The sequence below is a fragment of the Sebastes umbrosus genome, chromosome 14, assembly GCF_015220745.1.
Source record: "Sebastes umbrosus isolate fSebUmb1 chromosome 14, fSebUmb1.pri, whole genome shotgun sequence".
In the NCBI taxonomy this organism is placed as follows: domain Eukaryota; kingdom Metazoa; phylum Chordata; class Actinopteri; order Perciformes; family Sebastidae; genus Sebastes; species Sebastes umbrosus.
Genome location: NC_051282.1, coordinates 25,353,654 through 25,378,460, shown reverse-complemented (window position 1 = coordinate 25,378,460; position 24,807 = coordinate 25,353,654). Strand labels below are relative to the sequence as shown.

The window sequence follows — 24,807 nt, the reverse complement described above, 5'->3', positions numbered from 1 at the left end:
CTCTCCGCCTCCCGTCAGAGGTCCGATTGCAGGCCGAAGGCGTCAGCGAAACCGGATCTGGGTCTGTCCACGGCTGGCTGGCCGCTGCTGGAGGCTGAGCTGAAGGAGCAAAGTAAAATCCGTCACAATGACAGTGTGTTGTTCAGCATTGACGATACATAGAGTATGCTAATAATGTGGGGTTCCTACTGGATTCCTTCCAGGAAAAGAGCAGATTTTGAAGAGAATTTCCAGAAAATACTGGGATCTCAATTAACACAATTCAAGCCTCACTCACAGCCCAGAGTGACTGGGATAAGTTAGGTTCTTTAGGTTTACACTGGGGCTAGTGCTGAACAAAAATGTGCACTTTTTCCAAACAGAAGAATTAAAAGAGCATAACAAGTATGAATATGTAACAATAACACAATCATAATTGAACACATAGGACTCACGGAGTTGTTTACTCTTAGAAATCTTGACCCACTCTGACAATACTCTCTGCCTTATGATCTGCCTCATGCTGCAGATTATGCAGTTTGTCTAGTTTACTGTTAATATACTGTTTCTTTTGGCTGCGTCTCTTCTACTGCTCAGCTGGTTTTTCTTAGCATTTACAGCAGGAAGGTTGAAGGTGTTAAAAGCACTAAATAAAAGCTACTTGGCTGAGTAAAGACAGGTCAGGAGAGACGACGTAAAGGACAATGCAAGATTTGTCTGGCATGTATGTGCAAAGTATCAAAAATGTCTCCTTACTGCTATGCGGTATGTCCGCACTTTTCATACATGCTGTATGGGGGTTTCTATATCAGGGACACACTACATTAGAGAGCAAGGACACTGCAGTAGACTGGAGAGCAACGATGGATAGGGGCAGAAAGAAGAGTAGTAGGGATGAAACAGACAGAGCAGATGATGTGGGATATATGGTGTAGGCTACAGGGATGGAAAGAGAGAGGGTCACTATCTCGCATTTAGCACCTTTAACCTTTTCTATTGTTAATATATAAATAAAGGTTAAACAAATATAAACAGTATTTACTGTATATGTTAGTTCTGGTTCTCTTTTTTTTTGTGCACAGTAGAGGATGTAGTTGCAGTTACATGGTGGTATAACGGGGAAACATTCAACAGAAAGTTCTGGTCTAGTGATTATTATTGATTACAGTACAGAACAGGTATTTTGTGTATTTTTGCAACATTATTGTGTAATAAGCCATCATTTTTCAGTCCGTATAAACCTTGAAACCTTAGGATGTAAAGCACTAATGCAATGTCCTGCACTGGCAGATGTATCCGCACGGTTTAAATCGTGAAGCTCCAAATAATCGGAATGCCACACTAGTGTTTCCTCTCAAATGTTTTAGACATGATGCAAGTGGTGATGTTTCCAAAACTAAAACATTCTTTGAGAATAAGAAGTCCTCATAAATAAATGCTAAAATGTACTGTTTACTCTGTAAAAACAAACACAAAAACGAGATGTATGTGAAATCATTTTGTTTTGCAGTTGTTTGACTAGATTGTTTCGTGATGGGAACCTTGGTTTGTATATGTGAGTGTATATGAGCAAGAAAGAAAAGCCAGAAGGAAAGAAAGACAGGCTTTGTGTATACAGTTTGAACACACACATTAGTGTGTTCCCCCTGCAGCGTCTTTGTCGTGACCCACACAATACGCCCCGCAACGTACATGACTTATGCATATAGCTCGGTGGGCGTGCCTCAGTGCATTTGAATGCCCTCACAGTTGAACCATTGTCTCCCACTATCTCAGTGGTAGGATGGCTGCGAGTGGGTGACTAATCCAAGCGTGTGTCTTTGCACCAGGAGTTTGAAAACACTGAGGGAGAGGAGTACCAGGCAGATCTCTCCGCCCTGGCCTCGCCTTCCTCCCAGAATGGCCCCGAGGTCTACATCCTTCCCCTCACTGAGGTCTCCCTGCCGGTGTCCAAACAGCCCGGCAGATCCAGTAAGAAACTACACAACACCGTCAAAACACCTCAAAGTTATTTCTGCTTGGACTTTTAATGACCTGTTTTTTAATTTTAGTTTTTGCTTCCTGGTGTTTTTCCTTTCTTCTTTTCTCTCATCTTCTCTCTTTTCTGTATTGCATATCTCTGTAGTCCTTATTCATTTCCAGCTCTTTAGAAAGAGTGCATGTCTGCCACACTAACAGACTATTAAAAAAAGGTTGTTACATCTCTGGAGCATAGCACACGTGAATTATGTAACATCTTACTGGCTCAATAGATTTGGATGAGATAAAACATTTTATCTACCTTAGTTGAAGCAGACATGGCCTACTTCATTTTGTTATCTTGTATTATATATCTCTTCTTCATGCCCTCTCTCTCAACAAGGGACATACATCTGTCCATTGTGTAATGCATTTAGAAATCAACCTACATGCTCTATGTGAAAACTGCAGCCCACTGGAGAGGAGGGAATCTGACCACCTAGTGTACATTATAAACGGGTTTCTGTGTGTGTTCGTTAAATACATGCTGCTTTACATTAAAGGGATATTTCTGGTGTTTTGAAGTGGGGTTTTATGAGGTACTTATCCATAATTAGTGCATTACCTCCAGTAGATGACGGTCGGCACGCCCCCAGTTTGGAGAAACAGACAAAGCAATGTACTGCTGTGGACGGGGCCGACAGCAAAACGTATTTTAGCTTCCTAAAAGAATGGCCAACCTAAAAAAATCAATATCAGTTTAAGTGTACGCTATATTTAGCATTTTCGGCGGTTTACCTTGCCGTTGTACAGCTATCCAATCTAGCCCGTTCTCATTCCCAGGGCATCAGATACCGACGCTTAAGGCACTCTTTAGCATTGGGAAAGTGCGCATGGAGAGTGGTGGTGTAGTTTTAAGAGCGAAAAGACACGTGGCGGGCAGGCGGGAGAGAGGGGAGGTGGATGGGTCCAACAAACACGAGGCTTTCATCCGGGAGACCGCTGTTCGTGTCCCGTGCGTCACGTTACAATCAGTTGTTCGTTCATGTCCCGTGTTCACAACGTTCAGCGTCAATTTCACTGTACAAATGCAGTAGTTTTTAAGCCCAACCATGTTGTTTTTTCCTAAACCTAACTATAGGGGTTTTATTGCCTGAACCAAAGCAAGTGTTTTTGTTTACTACCCAACATTAAGCACGTGTTTACTGCGTCCAAAAAGAGTGACGCCGAGTTGTCTGAAATAGCGTCAGTATATGACGAGTTGGGATGAGAAGTCTATGTTTCAGACGGAGAACTGAAGCCGTTATCTAGGGTCTCAGTAAAGCTACCAGACTCCATTGAAAAAAGACGTAATTTTACCTCGCAGAATACGGAGTCACAGAACACAGGGGTTGCTGGTCTACCGCTGCCTCGATCGGTTAGTTCGAATTCATTCTGCGAGGTAAAACTACAGGTTTTTACAATGGAGTCTGGTGGCCTTGGCGAGAGCATAGACGATACAACGGCTTCAGTCCCCTGTCGAAAAGGGCTGTCTGACAGCAAGGTAAAGCAGTGAAAATATTCTAAATATAGCGTACACTTAAACAGATTTTTTTTAGATGGCCTTTCTTTTAGGTGGCTAAAATACGTTTTGCTGCCGGCCCCGTCCACAGCAGTACATCGCTGTGCTTCCGTGCGATAACTCCTGTCTGCTTCTCCAAACTGGGGGCGTGCCGACCGTCATCTACTGTAGGTAATACACTGACTATGGATAAGTACCTCATACAACCCCCACTTCAAAACACCCGCACTATCCCTTTAACATGAATCTCCATTTTACTTCAGTCTTACATAATCCAACATCAGCACTTCAACACACGTCCATATTATGTTGGTGTGTTTAATTTCTATATCCATGATCATCCTACGCATCGTCACAGCCTGTTTGTTCTTCTTCAGGTCATTCTGCCTCAAACCCAGCCTGTTAAAATGTGTGTGTGCATCATGTATGTGGACTAGAGTGTGTGTGTGTTTGTGTGAGTCTCAGTGTATGTAAGCCAGATCCTGGGTGTCTCTCTCCCTGCATGACTCACTGGCTGTCTGCGCTGCGCTGTGCTGTGCTGCTCAGCCAGAAGGGAGGTGAGTTGGGGCTCCGCATCCCAGGATGTGAGCTCCGTCAATGATTGGATAAGGCAGCCTCAGGCTCGCAGCCAATCACCAGCCTCCCCTCTGTCCTCCATAGCTACCGCTGTATGATTGGAGCAGGTGTTGCAGGGCGAGGAATGGATGGATGGCGAAAGGAGACGAGAGTGCCTCCTTTCACTGAGTCAGAGAGAATTATTCATTCCTCCTTTCTTATGTAAAGACAGTAAAACACATTGTTATATTCACTTTTTCACATGTACCTATTGTGGATTGGAAGTATTAGGAATGTATACTTTTAGGAGCCTCTCTATTGCTTTGCTAATATCTGACAAATTAGTCAGCATGCAAAAAAATTGAGAGGAGAGGAAATGGCAGGAATGACGTCATATTTCAAAAGTATTACATCAATAAGCTGCAGGTCAAGGCTCCTCCATACATATTAACATCATGTCATAAATGATCCACCCCCACACTGACCTACACACGATGAAAATGAGCCTAGTAATTGCATGTTGAACAGAAACACTAGTTATATAGTTTAACCCATGAATGGCGTAGTGTATATCACTTATACATCTGTATGAACACACAGTACAACGTTCGCCATTGATCTGACAGTCCTGCTTTTCACTTGTTGGTCTAATCTTTTATTCAAGAGGTCGTGCAAAGCCTTCACACCCACTACAGAGGCTCGATGCATCAAAGTGAGTGTTATGAAGCGAGTGTGTATCATTCCACGGGCCCACCGATCCCACAGTCTCGCTGGACCCCAACCGTCTTCTCCGGGAATGCCACGACGTAGGACGGGAATGCACACTCACGCTCACACATTCCACATTCGGAATAATGCCACTTTTTAATTTCTCTCCGTCGGGGAGGGGCGGTGTGGGTCGGTTGTCACCGTGACAACCTCTGCCCAGCGTTCCAGTGGAGAATGGGCCTTGTGTGTGTCTGCACATGAGTGTTTGTGTGTGTGTGTTTGGTCCACTGGGTACCAGGAGACGCAGCATGAGCGTGTGAGCGAGCGGGCCAAACAATGGCCCCGATTTAGGCCGGCTGGGCAGTGGGTGAGCATAAGGCCGCGCTGAAACGTCCATGGAACGCACCAGTGGAGGACTGGCATTATGGGCCGAATACAGTGAGGGGTTTGTGACAGGATGAGGAGAGACAGGGGAAGGGTGGTGGCATGCACCAGGACCTAAGAGCGGGGAGGGGAGGCTTGAGATAGGGGTGGCGAGTGTGGATGACAGAGGTCTTTTTCTGCGTCTGACAGAGCAGCGTTTGTGTCCTGTTTGGCTGAGGAATGCTGCTGTCCGGGGTGACAGGGGGGCTTTATGTGGGCCTTATGTCACCACTGGGTGTCTTGAAGCTGCACACAGAACTGGCGCGTCAGACGGCACACTAGCAACATGCGTGACGGTCACATCAGGCGTGATGCATGACCAGAAAATCTCAGCGCCCGAAGCAGAAGTCCTCCCGTCGGCAGATCGCTCCACCGCCTCGAAGCTGTGATACGTTTCGATCTCGCTCAGCTCAACTGTAGATTTAAATGTAGTCTTGTGTAGGAAGCGAGGATTTTTCTCGACAGCTGGAGCGCTCCAGACGAGGACAGTGTTGTGTGTTTTCGTGTGTCCCAGTTGGAGGATGAGCTCGGCGCAGACTGGGAGAGGCAGCGTGGCGAGCTTGTTCAGCTGTGCGAGGGCTCGGAGGGTTAAATCCTGCCGAGGCTCTCTCACACACACACACACACATTACGACCGTGGGCTCTTTCTCAACTACACACAATGAGGCTAAGACGCCTGGGGTTGGGGCTGGGGCCACGGGCTCTCGGTTCTCACACTCTGAACCAGTACTTCATCCCTTCCTGGGACTCGGACTCAGTCCCCGTCACGGTGCTCAGAGTGGCTGGCCGCTCCACTGCTCCGCCATCATCTCTCCACTCACCGTCATCATGTCCATTCTTGAGATATGAGGATCCATGGAGGTATTTCAATTTGTGCACGGCTTGCTGGCTCTTGTAGATACGTATTTAATGTAACTGGGAAGTTTAGGCAATCTCTCCTCTTTAGTTGATGCTTTTTATTAAGGAAAATGTGCATTTATTGTTTGGTTGAGAGGAGTTTCTATTGTTTCTCTTCTTATCTCTGTCTGTGATGTTTCCCTGTCCTGTAGGAAAGACCCAACCTTCTATTTTTCTTTTCAGGAATTGGTTTCTTTTCTCTTAATCACTTCTTTCCAACTACAACCGTCTCCTTTTTTGCCTGTCTAAAAGTAATCTTATGTCTTTCTTACTGTTCCTTTCCAGTCCAGCTGCTGAAATCGTCAGACCTCGGCCGCCATAGTCTGCTCTATCTAAAGGAGATTGGACATGGCTGGTTTGGCAAGGTGAAACATGCTTTTTTATTGTTCCTAAAACATACAATCACCCAGTGGTTTTTGGATCCGTAGACACCACCTTTGTACTCATTTAAACTCTTTCAACTGCCTCTGTCTTTACTGTATTAACTGTACTCTAATGTGCTTTCTACTCTGTGAGGAATGCGAGCGTAATGTGATGATGATCTCATTCTAGCGAAGCTAATCTTTGGCACTAGTGTTAAAGGAGAGGAGTTGAAATTCACAGTCACAGTAAATTCCTCACAATTTACTGTACAGTACATGCTGCTGTGACACGTCTAGATCTGTTCATGATGCACCGTTCTCGTTCTGCTTTTTTTTCTCACTTTGTAATTGCATTTTGAAGCTGTTTGTAGTAAATTCTGATTTACATTAGAGTTTGGTATAAAAGTATGTATACTTCTCAGGTCCTGCTGGGCGAGGTCAACGCGGGCCTCAGCACCACCCAGGTGGTGGTAAAGGAGCTGAAGGCCAGTGCCAGTGTCCAGGATCAGATGCAATTCCTGGAGGAGGTGCAGCCATACCGGTCAGTTCACAGAGATCACACTATGATCAGATTATTTATTGTATGTGCGGTCTTTGTGCATTCATAACTACTTCACAAATCCCGTTTCCTCCGCCAGAACCCTCCAGCACCCGGCCCTCCTGCAGTGCCTGGCCCAGTGCTCAGAGGTCACTCCTTATCTGCTGGTCATGGAGTTTTGCCCTCTGGTTGGACACGCCTTAATGATCAAATTCAGTTTATTCAGTTCTTTCCACATGTCTTATTATTTTTTCTTGGTGCATTGTTGTTTTGTTTATTCATAAGCAGTCAGAGCAGCTTACGACCTGTTTCCTCTCAGGGCGATCTGAAGAGCTATCTGCGCAGTTGTCGGGTGGCTGACTCCGAGACCCCTGACCCTTTGATCCTCCAGCGAATGGCGTGCGACATTGCCTCAGGGCTTCTGCAACTCCACAAATATAACTTCATACACAGGTGCAGTATGTCAATCAGTCAGTCCCTCTCCATTTACCTTCATCAACCTGAATATTAACGCCCTAGAAAAGGAACCGGTGCGCCCCCTGCTGGTCTCTCCCGGCAACAACATCCTGGTGCTGCCTGAGTAGTTGTCAGAAACTCCAGCATCAGTGATTTTGTTGCCGGGGGCGAGCCCCTATCGCGCGCTCTCTCTCTCTCTCAGCCATGTGGTGGTTGCCATAGCAACCAATCAGTGGCTGCCAGGCGGAGGAGGAGGTGAGATTAAACTAAGTGACTTAGTTTAGTCTGTGTCTTTATATGATACTTTATATGTACACAGATATGATTTAAATCATGCCGTAGCTGCATAGGATAATCATAACGCTGTGAGACATATTCATTGACAGTATGGCACATATAATATGTTTTTAACAAACACTGATACACAATTATAACTAAAGAAAGCATCCCATAATATACTGACCTGGGTGTAAAAAAAAAAATATGAATCTAAAACTTCCAGCAATAATTTAAAGCCCCTGAAAACCTGGTTTCAAATCGTAAATACTTATCTATACTGTAACATTAAATGTTTATGAAAAAATAAGCAACAATCAAAGTAAGAAAAAAACATCCGTAAGTATTAATATCAAGTTTGACTGACCGTGGATTGGCAAAATAACCATTAAATCCCACAAATGTCATCACATTTTGACCCAAATGTTGCTAAATCCCAATTGGTGCCACCCACTTCAAACCAGTGTGAAGGTCAGAGACGAAACAAAAACTATAGGAAATGGAAAATAAAATAACCTAACGCTGTTCTAACTTTGCCGGATTGAGATTGAAAAAAAAAGGTTTTCAGGGCTTTTAAAGGTGATAAATAAATATGAAATATGTTGATGCAGCTCAGTTGTGCTGTATTAGATAACAGTTTCCTTTGTTTTGACAGTGACCTGGCCTTGCGAAACTGCCTGCTAACTTCAGAAATGTCAGTTAAGATCGGAGACTATGGCCTTTCTCACAGCCGATACAAGGTCAGACTGTCTTTTGATAATGTCATTTTTATTGACTGCATTTTACCTCGTCACCCTATCAGTACTCCAACATGTTTTTGTTGTTGTTCTTCTTCTTCTCTAGGATGATTATTATGTTACACAAGACCAGATTTGGGTGCCCCTGCGCTGGATTGCACCAGAGCTCATAGACGAGGTCCACGGAAACCTGCTGGTGGTTGACCAAACAAAATCCAGCAACATATGGTGAGATATTTATTTAATTTTATTTTATTTTATTTTATTTTATTTTATTTTATTTATTATTGTTGTTGTTATTAATTTTTTAGAATTATTTAAGTATTCATTTTTAGTACCTGGCCAAAGATTGTGTCTTTATTTGTGTTATGACAAACAAAAAAGTTTAATGAGATAACACTACCATACCAACATCACCTTTATCAAAATATAAAAAAGGTTTAACACCATTTTTTTGTGTGTATTTGATTTAATGCAGATTATATTGTTAGAATGTCACTTTGGATTCTCATATTTTGATGTTTACCTGTGAACTTCCTCTGCTTTTATTGTGAAACTATGTGGGAAATAATGTGTACAGCACGAATACACTTGTGACATAACATAAAGAAGGCCATATCCGGGATATGAGTGGTGAACACACTTTTCTTTGCCCGTTCCAGGTCATTGGGGGTGACTGTGTGGGAGTTGTTCGAGCTGGGAAACCAGCCGTACAGACACTACTCTGACAGACAGGTGCTGACATATGCTGTGAAGGAACAGCAGCTCAAGCTACCCAAACCGCTGCTCCAATTCCCCCTGGCTGAGCGCTGGTAAGACATAGTTGCATGCCCACACACTCGAGGAGACATACTTCACATACACATGCACAGGCTGACCCTCCGAACGGTATATATCTTGATACCACATACATTTTACACATTACAAGCCTTCCGGTCTCACTGACCAATTAATTTCTAACAAGCCAGTGTGTCTTGTTTTTAAAATCGGTTTCTGCTTTTGATGGTACACCAGTCCACTGTAGCAATATATCTCTTTGCTAGCGAGGGCAGATGATCAATACTTTCCCTTTTCTTTACGATCCCCCTTGGCATCGACCAGAGTGGAATCACCTCGTCCATCTTTCCCTGGGAAGCCAGCCAAATATTGTTTTTATTTATTTATTTTTCAAAACTGTTCTTCACTAAATTAAATGTGCTCCACTGAGGAGGCTCCAAGGAGGAACGTAAATATCTTTTAACTATGTCAGCATCTGCACTGCACCTCCTTCATGTACTCTATATGTCCTGGACAAGTGCTAGGTGTTGCTAGAAAGCGCTGACTTCTTTTCTTTTATATTCCCCTGTTAGTCTAGAATCAATTGTTTAACTTTTGCCTATTTCTCTCCTTATATAAAAACCTATAGATATTAATAAGTTCTTCTGAGCTAACTGATATGTAGATGTAAGGAGAGTAACACAATTACTGCTACAAATAACAATTATTTTCATTGTCGATTAATCTATCTATTTTCTTGATTAATCAATTAGTTGTTTGGTCTATGAAATGTCTGAAAATATTGAAAAATGTCCATCAGTGTTTCCCAAAGATGACGCCCCTTAAATGTCTTGTTTTGCCCAAAACTCAAAGATATTCAGTTTACTGTCATAGAGGAGTAAAGAAACCACAAAATATTCATATTTAAGAAGCTGGAATCAGAGATTTTTTTTCTTTTTTCTTAAAAAATTACTCAAATCGATTAATCGATTATCAAAATAGTTGGTGATTAATTCAGTAGCTGACAACTAATCAGCTTTAAACACAATTATATCTTATAATCTCTTTTGCCTTTGATCTGTTCTCCACTTTCCGTCCAGGTACGAGGTGATGCAGTTCTGCTGGCTGCAGCCGGAGCTGAGACCCAGCAGTGAGGAAGTCCACCTTCTGGTCACGTACTTGTGTGCCAAAGGCTCCAGCGAGGCCGAGGAAGACTTTGAACAACGCTGGAACGCCTTGAGACCCAACCTGCTCGGCAGCACCTCCCACACAGCCACATCCATGACCCTAGTCCTGACCCCTACGCCCGCCTCAGCTGACGTCCCCAGTCCAGACCAAACTCAGGCAGTGGAGCTGGCCTCCTCCGCCTCGTCCTCTTTCCCCCTCCTGGAGCACTTCTCTGACAGCTTCCACTCTGACACCGGGGACGACCTGCTGACCGTCACGGAGACCAGCCACGGTCTCAACTTTGAGTACAAGTGGGAGCAGGCCCGAGCCGAGCAGCCCTACTGCTCCTCCTCCACCAGTGGGCAGCTGGGCCAGGGGAACCCATATTACCAGGATATCTACTATTCAAGTAAAGGAAGCACCTCAGGGGGCTGCAAGACTGACAGTCTGACCTCAGGCATATCCCCGTCCTATTATGAACCCGAACACCCGGGCGTGGTCCCAGTGCTGAGCGCCCACAGCCCCTCGGTCAGCAGCGAGTACTACATTCGCATAGAGGAACCAGTAGAGTGTAACATTAACCTGGATGACAGCGTGGTGGACTACAGCCCAGGACTGGAGGCCAGCAGCAGAAGGTTGTCCTCTGACAGTCGGACTGGTTCCTCCATGGCACAACCCAGTGCTTACTGGTCAACTGAGAACAACAGATCTACTGCCTATGACTCCGATTCAAGCCCCACTGTCCAACTCACCATGGAGCCACTGCTGAAACAGTCATCCAGCACCAGCCCTGTAAAGCTCAGCCACTCGCACAACTGCTTCTCGTCCAGTCAAGACGACTACTGTGAATCAGCATACAAGGCACGCCAATCCTGTCTGTCTGTACCGGATACGTCGCCGGAGTCAAACCTCATCCTTCCAGCGGGGCGTTTAGAAAACCCACGCAGTTTGTCACAAGCAGTCAGCAGCCCCAGCTTAGGGTTCTGCGATCCCTACCTTGAAGCGAGCACAGGTCGGAGCACGGTTAGTGAAAGCTGCCAAAGTATGATGGGTCCCCTCAGAAAGACACTACCCATTGTTAACCACATTAGCATCGACGTAGGGACCGACGACGGCCTGCTGGTGGGCCAGCAGCGAGGTGACGACGTTGAGGATGACCTTTTCTCTGAGGGAGAGGCCACAAACTGGACCTCAAACCATTCGGCAAACAATAATAGCCTGAGCTTTGACGGCAGGCAGACAGGAAGTGGGCATGACAGCTACCTGGACCTTCAATATACTGCTCTCTCTAACACAACAGAATTATGGTCTTTAACCAAGGCCACCACCAGAACCTTCCACAGCTCCAGGTCTTGTGGCACCTTGGATGCAGAAGGAGGTTGTAACGCTGCTAACAAGCCCACTGAATTAGATTCATACATTCACTTATGTCACAAAGAAGGAGAGGAAGCTGCCACTCAAGCGGAAAGGAGCTTAACTGCAGAAAATCTAAGAAGTATTGATTCTCTTACCAGCTCAAGTATTAGTGCCAGAGGTACAGAGGGTCGACAAATGGAGGGTAAATATGAAAAGCAGTTGTTGCTTAATGGAGAGAGACTGTACTCTGAGCCTAAGATGATACCCGAGGCCAGCTATATAAAGTCCCCGTCTTTCAACGAGCCTCAGACTGGACAAACTGGAGCCTTGTCGGACAAGCAGCGAGGCAACATGTGGGAGGGGGTTTCAATCTCTGTTGGTCTGGGAGACAAGAGGCTGAACTATCCAGAGACGTCGGAAAGCAGCAGAGCGTTGGACAGCGGTGTGGGGGTCAGAGACTCCAGCCTGGTTGAACTTGGCGACTTTAGCGAGGATGACGACGATGACCTCACAGATATTACGTCGGGGATCTTTGCCGACTTCAACCTGGACTACGCCGAGGTAGAGGAGGAAGAGCTAAGCCCGTCGAATCATCCAGAGAGAACTCCTGACTCCGTAGACACCCTTAACCTGTCCTCATCGATGGCAAGCAACAGCGATCAGGCATTCAGCCCCGATCCCTTCAACACCCCCGTCCTGCCCAAATCCCTGGACAGTGGCTACGACACAGAGAACAACGAATCACCAGAGTTTTTCTTCAAAGAGCTTGGAGATCCCCGGGGTGGTGAACGGAGCTTGGGTGGAGAACCTGAACTAGTCCTGCAGGTGGGTTTGGGCCAAGGGGTCTGCATATCCACAAACACCTCAGAGCTACAGCTAAAGGGCCTGACTGATAAGAACCCATACAGGGACTCGGCTTATTTCTCCGACTATGATGCTGAAAATGAGAGGAGCCCTCAAGAGGAAGGCAGCAAGTTCTTTGCAGGTCCAAGTAACCGCGACTTTCCTGCTGAGAAATCAAGCTCAATCAGAGTTGATGATCTCGTCAAAAGGCAATTCAACGAGGAACATTTAACAAATCTGAGACACGTTAAAAGTTGTGTTTTGGTGAATCTCTCAGAGGCTGAGCCTAGTTCACACCATCCCCTACCCACCCCTGGGTTGTCCATGCTTTCGCCGTTTCCTCCGCAGATGGGCGGCTGCCTGACTAAAGAGGCAGCCCCTGCAGATGACGACCTTGGGCTGGAGACGGAGCACTCAGGAGAGGAACCTCCCTCAGAGCTTGGCTCCTCCATCGGGTCCGAAGCCTCTACCGCTGTCCAGCAGGCCTCAGGAAACCACGAGGAGGGGAACAGAAGAGCAGACAAATGTTCCCCTGTCCAGTCTTTCCACTCTGACTCCACCTTAACGGACTACAGAGACGAGGCCCCCAGCGAAAATGAAAATGAAAATGTATCCACAGAGGAGGAAATGCCCGAATTCAATCACGTCAAGGAAGAGACGGAGGACAGAAGGGAGATTGTGAGAATAAACGAGGAAGATTTCGAGGACATAGACGCAGGGGAATGTGACTCACAGGACAGCTTATGCGAAGAATCCAACGGCCCCGTCGACCTCTCCTCTTCCTCGTCGCTGTTGGAGCTGTGCGGAGAAGACGTGAGAGCTCCGCTGGAGGAGGCGGAGGATGAAGACGATTCAGATGACAGCGAGTCTGATGAAGAGCTGAGGACATATAACATCCAAGATGAAGACAGTGAGGAGAGCGAGGAGGATGTCAGCACAGTGCCAGTGGTGGTAAGCGATTGCAGCAGGGCGAGACACCTCCGCAGCCTCCTGAAGATGCCCACGCTGCTCACCCAGTCCTTCTGTGACGAGTTGGAGAGGAAGAAAAAAGCGGTGTCCTTTTTTGACGATGTTACGGTGTTCCTTTTTGACCAGGTATGACCAGGACACGTTTTGACTATTAAAGATTACTTTATTGGTGTAGAATATGAGAGGGATATTTTTGTTTATGACTTCCAGGAGAGCCCCACGGGAGAGCTGGCAGACTTCGCCTTCTCCACAGGAACAGAGTCCAGTGAGCAGGAATCTCCAGAGGAAAAAAACACTGACCACCAGCTGCAAGCTGACCCTGAACTCGAAGCTCAGTCCTGTGAATCATTCTGTGGTTCTGAAGAAACAGATGGGAACAACTCAGAAGAGGGTGAGTTTGTAAAGAACACAAAATGCTACGCAGAGTAATCCGAGTTGATTTCTCCCGGATTGTTCACAATAACTGCAATTGTGGCTTTGTCTGTGTGCAATCAGGAGGGGGTTATGAATGGGAAGATGACCTCTCGTTCGAGCCCCGCCCGTCCTCACCCGACACCATCCCTGAGCCCAAGGCCTCACCCACATCCACCTCCAACAGTCCTGAAGCTCCAAAACCTGCAGCTGTAGCACTTAACCGTTTTATGGTGTCACGATTCTCTATCACACACGTCTCCGACTCCCACGTGGGCTCAGCAACAGGTATATATTCACTGTCTTTCATACACAGTTTGGACTGTTGTATAATGTTGAAAACCTCTCGAATCTTGAATTCAAAATCACCCAATATTTTTAAAGTCCAACTGAAATTGAATTGTTTGTTTCATATTATAGTTAATTAATACATTTTTTATCATGTCATTATTATAAAGTCATAATATAGTATGCGATAATTGTGTAGGGAATCTGATGTCGTGACAACCCTGGGATGGAGTATAACTTTAAGCTGTTTGATTAGTGTCTCTTACGGCCGGGACACATTGCCTGCATGAGCAGTGCGTGACGGCTGCCTCGCTGAACTGCTGCGTCACTCACGCGTGTGGCGTCCACACTGGCAGCGTTTCTGCTGCCAGCCCTTTCTTTCTACATAGAGTTTGCCTTTCATAATGGCCATTACATTAAATTATAAATGTCATTTATATTCATTTAAAGGTTAAGACGCGTGTGCTCATTTGTAAATAATAGTAATAATCCACAATTAAAAGTACTTTATTCATTCATGGAGCTCTGCAAGTCACTGCATTTTCTACAACATTGTCCTGCAAATTTTTCAGAATAAAAGCCTGGTGTTGAAAATAAAAAACAGGCTCCGCCACGCCCTGCTGATGTTCCCCGTGTGTCCCGGCCGTTACAATGAAAGCTGTCATACTTATTTCCAATACATTTTTTCCAACAGGGAACAGTGAAGAAAGCCCGAAAGATTAATCGCAACACGGCGCCGACTGGAGGAGGACGGGTCCTGGTCCTTCTCGACACAGAAAAAGCAGCATTATTATTATATCTAGATGTTTTACAGAGTTTTATTTTTTATCAACGTGTGGGGCATCTGACCCTGGTGACCCTTTATGAGACAGTGCCTCATGTTGTAGTGAAAGACCCTCAATGATTTGCACATTTCTTTTAGTTTTTTTTTATTTTGTGGAGAAAGAGATAGCTGCTGGTGAGACAACAAAATCAGATCATATTGTTTGCAGAAATAGAAATCATCAGTTTATTAGTTCAACACACAGTATATGACGATAACTCCTTTGCTTGATGCAGCATCGACTTCTGTTGGTGACCTTACAGGTAATTTAATTTGTGAATTTAAAAGAAAATAAATGAAGATAAATGGAGAAGAAAAATGAAATTCATAGCTGCTCCCCGTCATTGGCTGCCTTGGTCCACCTGCTTACCATCGATCTGGCATTTTTAAAGACTGTTACGACTCTCATTGTTGGAGCCAGAGAACAATGCTTGATGACTTTTGCTTAAGAATTTCCCAACACAAAATCAGACTTTATTTCAGCCGTGGGTGGTGGTGATGGTGTTTTGAAGATGGAGATGCTGAAACTTAATTTGTCCCTTATTAATCCAAGTCATATCCAAATCATATTGATGGTGGATTCGGTGTGCTATGTTAAAGAAATCAAGGTGTTGCCGCTCCCTATAATTATCACCACCACTCACTCTGGTTAATGATGACCTACAGTATATGTCTACAGTGATCATATCTGTCTGAAGCACTTTGTATAGCCAAGCTGGGTCTTTATTTGTAGAAGTGTGTTGCTCTTCATCATCCCCCCCCATCCTGGAATGAAATATCTAAAACATGTGTCGTTCCTTATTTGTGTCCACAGTGCCAGCTACAGGTTTATTTTATTGCATATTAGCTTTGTTTATATGACATTTCATCAGCAATAGAGTGACAACCAAAGGGATACAGAGGTGTTGCAACACAACAGAGCGGTGTCATGTCATAAATGTTGAATGTCATCTTTATGCATCTTTTTTCTACGTATCGTCCATAGTGTCATACATAATGTATTCTATTACATTTGTGCTGAATGCCCGGGTCTGAGGTGTACAAAAACAAACAAAAAAAAAGACATTCAAAATATCTCACATAATTGTATGAATGTTTTCTCGACATGTAGCAGGTAGCTTGACTTGAATTACTACTGCTGTATCGGCGGCTCCCTCCCCCTCTCTACCCTTCTGTAGCTCAAAGTGCCAATTCAGTTTCCTCTCACCTTGCCTTTTAAGTCCCTGCAAGAAGAGAAAACTAGTATTTTTGTACGATTTGAAAAGACGCAAACCAGGATGACGGTCTCTAAAATTTGCCAAAGAGATATTACAAAGCCTATTGGCTAAAAGTGGCAGACACCTTTTGGAGAAGGTGAGGTGGGTTGCTCTGTGCACCGGTAGTAACATCATTGCTGTTTCCATTTCCCCCTCCCTTTCCTCACTCATTGCTATTGTACTATCCCAAACAAATAAATCCAAATACTTTTTTTCCCTTCTTGTGTCTGTGATATTGACGTGGAAGAAGTGCAAACAAGAACACATGAAAACACGACAACACAACACATAAAAAGTGTGACGTTTCTGCCCATTTAGATTTATTTTGGACAAGATAATTTATATGCACTTTCTGTACAGTACAGATATAATACAAACGGGGACAAAAAAAAGTGAGAAATGGACACAATGAAAGCTATATAAAAGTAAAAAAAAAAAATGCATTTGAAACTTGCCGCCCAAATGAGCCGTGTAATAAAAGCCTGATCATATCACTCAGTCTAAAGGACTCATCTGTGGAAAATTGACTTTTCATGATGTTAATTTCTTGCAGTCTAAGAGGCATTTTAGCTCATTCACACAACCACACACATTATTGCTTTTTCATCACATACAGTTCGACTTCTATCCCCACACGTCACACTGTAGATAAATGCCTCTGTTCTAAGCTTCTCTCCCAGATGAGTGTATAATACTGAGAATGAACGATCAAAAGCTACGATAATACTGTACCTTATCTGATAAGCTACCACTCCCTCAAAGCTAAATATATATTTTTTTAAAAAGACCCATTATGTATGCACTGTTTACATCTGGTAGCTGATATATTACTGACATTTTAAAGGTACAGTGTGTAGGATTTGGTGGCATCTAGTGGTGTGGTTGCAGATTTCAACCAGTGGGCAACCTCCGAGTCTGAAAAATGAAGACAATGAGGAAATGCCTTAAACTTGCTTTCTTTCTAATAGCCAGCAGGGGGCGACTCCGATTGTATAGAAGTCTATGAGAAAATGAGCCTACTTCTCACTTGATTTATTACCTCAGTAAACATTGTAAACATGAGTTTATGGTTTCAATCTCTAGTTTCAAGTCTTCTTCAATACAGCATGATGTTCATTTAGTAAATTATGGTCCCATTTAGAGTCAAATAGACCATAAAGCAGGGGATGCTTTAGGGAAAGTTAAACCCTAACCCTAAAAAGAAAGTTAATTGTAACTTTTTGGTCGCCCCATAAATGTCTTATTCAGTGTTCGGTTGCTCCACTCTCTCGTACCACTTCTGGTTGCAAAAAAACAAGAAGGTGAAGGCCAAAAACCCAGATTGTGATGGCCAAAAGGCCGAACTCGAGGCTTCAAAACGGTACTCCACAAACCCATGTGTGACGTCACGGTGACTACGTCCACTTCTTATATAGTCTGTGGTAAAAACGTGAAAGGCTCTCTCTAGAGCCAGTGTTTGGTTTGTCCATTCTGGGCGACTGTAGAAACATGGCGGAGCAACATGGCGGACTCCGTGAAGAGGACCCGCTCCCTATGTAGGTTAAGGGGCTTATTCTAAGCTAACGAAAACACAAGTTTCAGGTGATTATACACTCATGAAAACACAGTTATGTAAATTATATTCCATTTCTGCCAATAGATCCCCCGAAATGTAACACACTGTTCCTTTAAAGAGGAAAAAACAGCAAAAATATCCTTATTTTGGTGAAATTGCGCTGTACTGGAGCTTGCTAAGCAAAAAAAGATAAAGTCCGAACATTACAAGCAAACAAACACAAAAAAGGGAAATAACCCCACTTATATGTTCAGGAATATATATATTTAAAAAAAAAAAAAACGTTGAACTTTGATGCAAACCAGTTTACAGAATAATTGGGTCAACGCTGCATGAAGAAAAAAAAAATAGAAGGCACAGTTCCCACGTTGTAAATATGGGTATACTGTATCACAACTAGTAAATATATAGTACTTTATCACTTAACAAAAGCAGAATCATATCATTCTAGGTATCTGTGGCAGTATTCAATCAACACAGCGCATATTACAGTGATGCACTGAAATCTGTTGTCACCCTCGAGCCTCACTTAAACAACTAAATGCAGAGTGTGCCTTCACTGCTCAATAATGCAAATAATCCTCAAATGAAATTTACAGTGTATAGTGTCAAAGAACAAAAGAAATCCCATAGTAGAAGTGCAGATAAATAATAATGTGACTAGTAAAAACCTATTAGCCATACCTTATCAACAACTTTGTGTGATCTAAATAAAATCTACTCTCACACTTGCAATTGAATGTTCAAGCGAGACATTCAATGTTTGTGGAAGCAAAAAAAATAAAATAACACGAGGATTAACCGGAAATTCTCCCGAGTGAAGAAACTAAACTTCTTAGCAGTGTAACAAAACTACTGGGCGCTCTTGTGATATAATACAACTCAAACATGCCTCTCTGTTTCCTTCTAAAAGGGCCCCATTAGTGGACAAAATTGGGGCAGCAGGCCGCTAGTAGAAGATGGGTGCAGATCGGTCATCGGTGAAGGTGGGCCGGAGGTAGACCTCCATGGATCGGTCACTGTGGGGGGAGAGGAAGGGGTGAGACAAGGAACAGTGACAGTTAGGATGAACACGTGACAGGATTTAGAGAGACACACGGTCAGCTATGTAACACCCAAAGAAATCTGCCTTCCCATAGTTGTGTTGAGCAAACAGTTATCTACTGTGAGTTTTAGCAAGCATGTAATGGGGAAAAAAAAGAATAAAAACAGCTTGCTGTAGGCATACATGCAGGGTTAGTCTTTCTCTGTATGATACACACACATTAAAAAGAAATATTTCTTTTACAACCCAAAGCCTGACAGAAATGCTGCCACATCCCTGGATGCCAAAGGACAGAAAAGACCAGCAGCATCCTACTGCAGCCAGACAGCCAGTAACAGCAGAGAGCACCAGGCAGTAATAGAGAGAGGAGGAGGAGGAGAAAAGGGATTGGCTGAAAGGCGATGGGAGGGCTGGTGACTTACGGAGGTCCTGTTCCCTCAGAACCGGGACAATTCTGGACCCAAACTGGAAGGTAAAAAGAACCTTGAATGGGTTTGAATGGCTCAATCGCTCAGATCATGCATGGCTCACATTTTGTTAAAGACACTGCTGGTTAGTCTGGTGCAAGATGAACATACTGTAGGTAGGTAATAATAATAATAACTGGAACTGAAATGAGGGATGGAAGTACACACTCCATGCTCAACATGCCATATGCTCCTTTTCAAATCCTAAAAACCACATGACAAAACGTGTCTGCAGCTCGCCTTAGTGGACATACAGTACAGTACATTTCACTGCAAATGCAATCAACAGGCAGGGGTTTCTGATGTTGTGTCTGCTAAAAAATGACCCAAATACAACTCAAACACAAGCTAAATACAACAAAAAGAAGAAGGTAAGCAGGCAGAGTTCAGATACTCACAATACGCATACACAACACCACCACACACACACTCACAGTCATTTACAGAGAGCACCATAGATGCTATGGGTGTTACTGGGGGAGGGGTACGGATGACACTGCATGCTTTGGACACAGCAGGGTGGCAGTTTTGAGAAAAAAAAATGAATTCAAAACATTTAAAGCAGCAGTAGGCAGAATATTTTTGGCATCATTGGACAAAAAGTCCATAATAACCTTTCAGCATATTGTAATTCAAGTGTTCTGAGAGAAAACTAGACTTCTGCACCTCCTCATGGCTCTGTTTTCAGGCTTTAAAAAAATCTAGAGAGAGCGTTCCTATTGGCTGTTCATTCAACGGAGGCAGCTGTCAATCACTCGCAAACTCCGATCAAACTAGGCAGCACTGATTAAATATGAATCAATATTCTGTTACTGTAATGCCTATTACATTTTATAGAAATAGACATTACAGTAACAGAATAATGTTTCATATTTGATCAGCGCTGCCTAGTTTGACCGTTTGATCGGAGTTTGTGAGTGATTGACAGCTGCTCAGAGACGGCAGGCTCCAGCTCGGCTCTGATTGGTTGTTTTCCTCCAGTCTGTGAAATCTTGCAGACACCATTAGGAGCACCGGAGGACACAGAGACACATGCTTTCTTTCAGATTACCTGTCTCATGCACTACTGTCAGGATATAGTGTTTTATAAAAATTACTTTTTTTAATCATATTTGCTTTAATTCTACCCACTGTAGCTTTAACAGGAAAAAAAACAAAAGAAAATCAGTTCAACTTTGAAAAAAAAAAAAAAAAAGTTCAACAAAACTGAAAACGTCATCGTCAGTGACAGAACAGATTTCTCGTCAGACCAGACTGTTTATTAATATATAGAGATATGTTTTATTTAGAATACCTTTGTAAAAAGTCACCATACATTCAAGGTCAATTTGTAGTATCACATTTTTCTGGTTTCCCTCCACAGCATGCATAAGATAAACACTTCAACTAATCAGTAGTTTCTGGAAATATTTTGTGTTTTTTTTTTTTTACAAGGACAATAATTTTTCAAAATAAAAGACCAAAAAAACTACATAGCCACTCAGGGAATACAATCATAAATAACACACTGAGAGCCGCAAAAAGCCGTGGTTTGTCATTTAACCTAGAAACGAATTCATTCACAGCTGTTATTGAGGATACTTAACAGAAGATCACTGCAGCTTCAGAAAAAAGACCAAACTGAAGGTTATTATTGGAGTGAGGCGTTTTTTATTTTGACAATTCTGGCAGTAAATTCAGCCGAGAATAGGGCTGAGGGTGGAAAGTTTCATCGAAAATTGATATGAAAATGATCATAATACAGTGCAATTTGGTGGACTGACGGAAACAATTTATATATAGAGATATATATATATAATCTGTATATTCTAGAAGCTCTGTTTGAAAATTTGCGTCATTGCACATAAAGTTTGTGTTTAATAGGAAACAAAAAAAAGAAGCAAAGTAAGGCAAATATGACACACACCCTCTGGACGGAAAGTCTAGCACTGACACGAGGAAGCACAGCGCGACTTATACGGGATCTCTCAGAACAGAAACAGTAATCTGCTGCACAGCCTCACTTTGAACAAAGCTTTTTTTTTTTTTTTTTGAGCATGTGTGTGTTGGGTGGGAACTCGATAATACTGGGCCCCACGTGTGCTTAAAAAAAGGCCATTCAGCCGGTGGCTTTAGTACGACGACATTGAAGTCTTTTGGCACTTGTACAGTACATGAACATGTCCTTTTAGTTTGAACAAAATGACACAACCATGTACATGCATGAAAAGACAAGCAGTAGCAAAGGCAGTCTCTTGAGAGATCAGTCCGTGGTGGTGGGCTGCGATCACAGATAAGAGTACTCAGAGTCCGTATCGCTGCATGCCGAGCAGGTAGGCCCCGCTCTGGCTCTCTCGCTCAACGCAATCCTCCACCCACCAACCGCTACTGTCCACACCGACACCAGCAGCAGCAGCAGGAGCACCCAGGGATGGACGGAAGGAGGAAAGGAGGGACCCGAGGAGGAAGAGAGGACAGAAAGGAGGGGATGAAACTGGCCTCTTCCACTTGGAGAAGGGGTGTGTGTGGAAGGCAGAGGAGGAGATAAGTGGACAGGTTGGGGGGAGGCTAAGAGGAGGGGGGAGGGGGGGAGAAGGGGGGAGGAAGAGGCCCCTGTGCTATCCGGAGCTGTCTGTGTCTGTCTGTATGTCTGTTCTCACACAGTCGAAATCAATTTGCCATCAGGGCTGTCACTGTGGAACAAAGAGAGAAGGAAGCTTGCCAGGTCGGACACACTCAGAAAGAAATGGAGAAAGACAAGACAGGCACAAGGAGGCAGGATAGAGTTTTGGAGACGTGTAGGCAGGGGTCGTGAAATCTACGCCGCCCCACCTACAGCTACAACTCCAAACACACCTGATTAGGAAGATTGGACTTCCAATTCCCTCATCAACACTTTTAAAATCTTTGATATTATCGCCCATAATCGAGCAGTTTTCGTGAATATTCGCCTCACTGAAACCCCAGATACGTTACTGTTGATGAGAAAATCAAGTCATCTCCTTAGCTGGAGGGATGTAGTGTTAGATTAGTCTGTTGGGGGTGAATACACCCTGCAGGACAGTGTCGTCTCAAAATACTGATACAGAAAAAAACACATTCAGAGCAGACAAGAGTATGTAAAACAGCTTGACTCTGGTGCCCAAAGCGCCAGGCTGACAAGCAGTGATGACTGAGATGAGGTCAGCGTGATGTCTACAGTCACAACATCCACCAAACACCGATACGAGTGCACACAGGCCATCTCTCTCTCTCTTTCTTTCTTTCTTTCTCTCACACACACACATGTATATACATGTACACAAAGATGCACTCCCTGATTGGACAGAAACAGGCACAGCATCATTCCTAACCTCACACAACCCTGGTGAGTCAGCGAGGACTTGATAGGATTACGGTGAAAATATACTGGGCCAATAAACTGAGACACTGACCCCGCTAGACTGCATTCATTACTTTAAAAGAGCTAAAGTTAAGTAAGCAACAGCAAAGAGGAAAGGACAAAGAAGTCACAGTAAAAAAAATATTCAAAGGAAACACTGTGCATTCATCTCTGGGGATTTTAGCGATTTATTTGCTTGAGCCTAACTATACACCTCACCAGTTGTGAAATCATTAGTCTATTAATCAATGGGTCGATCGACAAAAACTTAATCCCCAACAATTTGGGCAATTGTAAAAGCAAAAGAGCTAAAAAAGTTCTGGGTCTAGCCTCTTACATGTGAGGATTTGCTGCTTTTCCCTTTTTTATATTATCATCAATTGGATATATTTGGGTTTTCAGTCAGACAAAAAAGTTCATTTGAAGACAGCTCTAGGGAATTGTGATTGGATTTTGTTAGAGCTGCAACAAAGAATCAATTAATCAATTAGTTGTCAACGATTAAATTAATCGCCAATTATTTTGATAGTAAATTGTTTAAGAAAATAAGTCTAAATTCTCTGATTCCAGCTTCTTAAATGTGAATATTTTCTGGTTTATGACAGTAAACTGAATATCTTTGAGTTGTGGACAACACAAGACATTTGAGGACATCATCTTGGGCTTTGGGAAACACTGATTGACATTTTTCAGACATTTTATAGACCAAACAACTAATCGATTAATCGAGAAAATAATCAACAGATAATGAAAATAATCATTAGTTGCAGCCCTAGAATTTTTCACTATTTTCCGACATTTAAATAGACTTAACGAATAATTGAAAAAGTGAACCTACAGCAAACAATAATAAATACTCCTTGTACTTTATAAACATTGTGTGGAACCTGAGTCTATCAAAGTGTACTATAGTACATACATATTAACTGTATACACTATGTACTATATACTAATTGTCATAGAATACACTTTGCAGTTAGTTAAGTAACAAATGTGCTTCAGAATGATGCAATATGTGACTTTGAAATGTCTCTGCCAATTAAAAACTAAAAACATTAAAGAGGACCTATTATGTTTAAGCTCCTCCCCCTCCCGAAAAGCCCAGTCTGCTCTGACTGGTCAACTGGTCCACTCAGTTGTGATTGGTCAACCGAACCAAACTCTTCAGACTCCGCTCCAGCTCCGCTCTAACTAGCTTAGTATGCGGATGTGCCAAACTAGCCGCTGGGCAGGTATTATACAAATGTGTTACTTGGTGACATCACCACGTTACGGAAGAAAAAGCAGGACTTCAAGCAAGACGTTTCAGGCAGTTCAGGAGCAGTGTTTCTGTAGGGGAGAGTAACTCTCTTTGGCGTGGACTTTATAACTTTGCAGACCTTTTACACGCACAAAAAAACTATATAACACACTATAGGAGTGTGACAAAACACAAAAGCATAATAGGTCCTCTTTAAATAGTCTTTTCTTGTTGCGAGATCTTCCTTGAGCTATCTCACCACTGTCTCCTATTTGTCTTAATGTTTTGCAACTGTGACTCATTGTATTATGAGATAATAGTGTACATCAACAGCACACTCAAAAATCTTTTTAGGACCCATACTAACATTTGGGAGAATAATGTATGTTGAGTATACCAAATTCTGCCCACTACACAACATACTCTGAACCTGCTTAACTACGTGTATGTAGCATTTAATTTAGACACTGCATTTATTAAGCAGTAGCCTTTACTAGAGTGTTCTTACATGTAGTAACTCAGGTGAGATGCCATTTATTTAAGATGTCTTCTTCTGATAAGTCACTACTTTGTAAACTATCCAAGTTAAACAATTCAGATGGCAGCAGCAGCAGTCATATCAGTCATTACTTAGAGGGCATAAAAGGGACTTACCTTGTGGCAAAGCGGCCGTCATAATCCTCAATAGCAGGCTGAAAAGATAAAAGTAACATTTACTTACTGAATATCCTGCTGTACTTGCATTCAAACACTAGGCGGCAGCAGAAACTGAGCTAAAGTCTCCTTCTCAGCTACAGTACTGCAGGATTACTCATATCC

At 43.3% G+C, this 24,807-nt stretch overlaps 2 protein-coding genes across 12 annotated transcripts in view; one reads left to right on the top strand and one right to left on the bottom strand.

Moving 5' to 3' along the window:
* aatka (apoptosis-associated tyrosine kinase a) overlaps positions 1–16,712 on the top strand; it is a 39,626-nt gene extending 22,914 nt beyond the window's left edge. For 3 of the 4 annotated variants that reach the window (XM_037793392.1, XM_037793394.1, XM_037793393.1), the window contains exons 4-15: positions 1,809–1,950; positions 6,368–6,447; positions 6,867–6,985; positions 7,083–7,170; positions 7,302–7,435; positions 8,370–8,454; positions 8,558–8,679; positions 9,114–9,263; positions 10,308–13,668; positions 13,753–13,933; positions 14,038–14,241; positions 14,936–16,712. In XM_037793392.1, the coding sequence (XP_037649320.1) occupies positions 1,809–1,950; positions 6,368–6,447; positions 6,867–6,985; positions 7,083–7,170; positions 7,302–7,435; positions 8,370–8,454; positions 8,558–8,679; positions 9,114–9,263; positions 10,308–13,668; positions 13,753–13,933; positions 14,038–14,241; positions 14,936–14,964 (4,695 nt within the window). In that variant the 3' untranslated portion in view covers positions 14,965–16,712. Of the gene's footprint in view, positions 1–1,808; positions 1,951–5,837; positions 6,047–6,367; positions 6,448–6,866; positions 6,986–7,082; positions 7,171–7,301; positions 7,436–8,369; positions 8,455–8,557; positions 8,680–9,113; positions 9,264–10,307; positions 13,669–13,752; positions 13,934–14,037; positions 14,242–14,935 lie in introns of those variants that run through there. The other variant, XM_037793395.1, reaches the window with a different exon arrangement.
* A 1,418-nt stretch (positions 16,713–18,130) lies between these two features.
* Positions 18,131–24,807, bottom strand: part of baiap2a (BAR/IMD domain containing adaptor protein 2a) — a 68,060-nt gene continuing 61,383 nt past the window's right edge. For 3 of the 8 annotated variants that reach the window (XM_037793396.1, XM_037793399.1, XM_037793405.1), the window contains 2 exons: positions 24,643–24,680; positions 20,643–21,754 (listed from right to left, as the gene is read on the bottom strand). In XM_037793396.1, coding sequence (XP_037649324.1) covers positions 21,670–21,754; positions 24,643–24,680 — 123 coding nt within the window. In that variant the 3' untranslated portion in view covers positions 20,643–21,669. Of the gene's footprint in view, positions 18,895–19,342; positions 19,386–20,642; positions 22,060–24,642; positions 24,681–24,807 lie in introns of those variants that run through there. The other 5 variants (XM_037793398.1, XM_037793400.1, XM_037793404.1 and 2 more) reach the window with 4 other exon arrangements.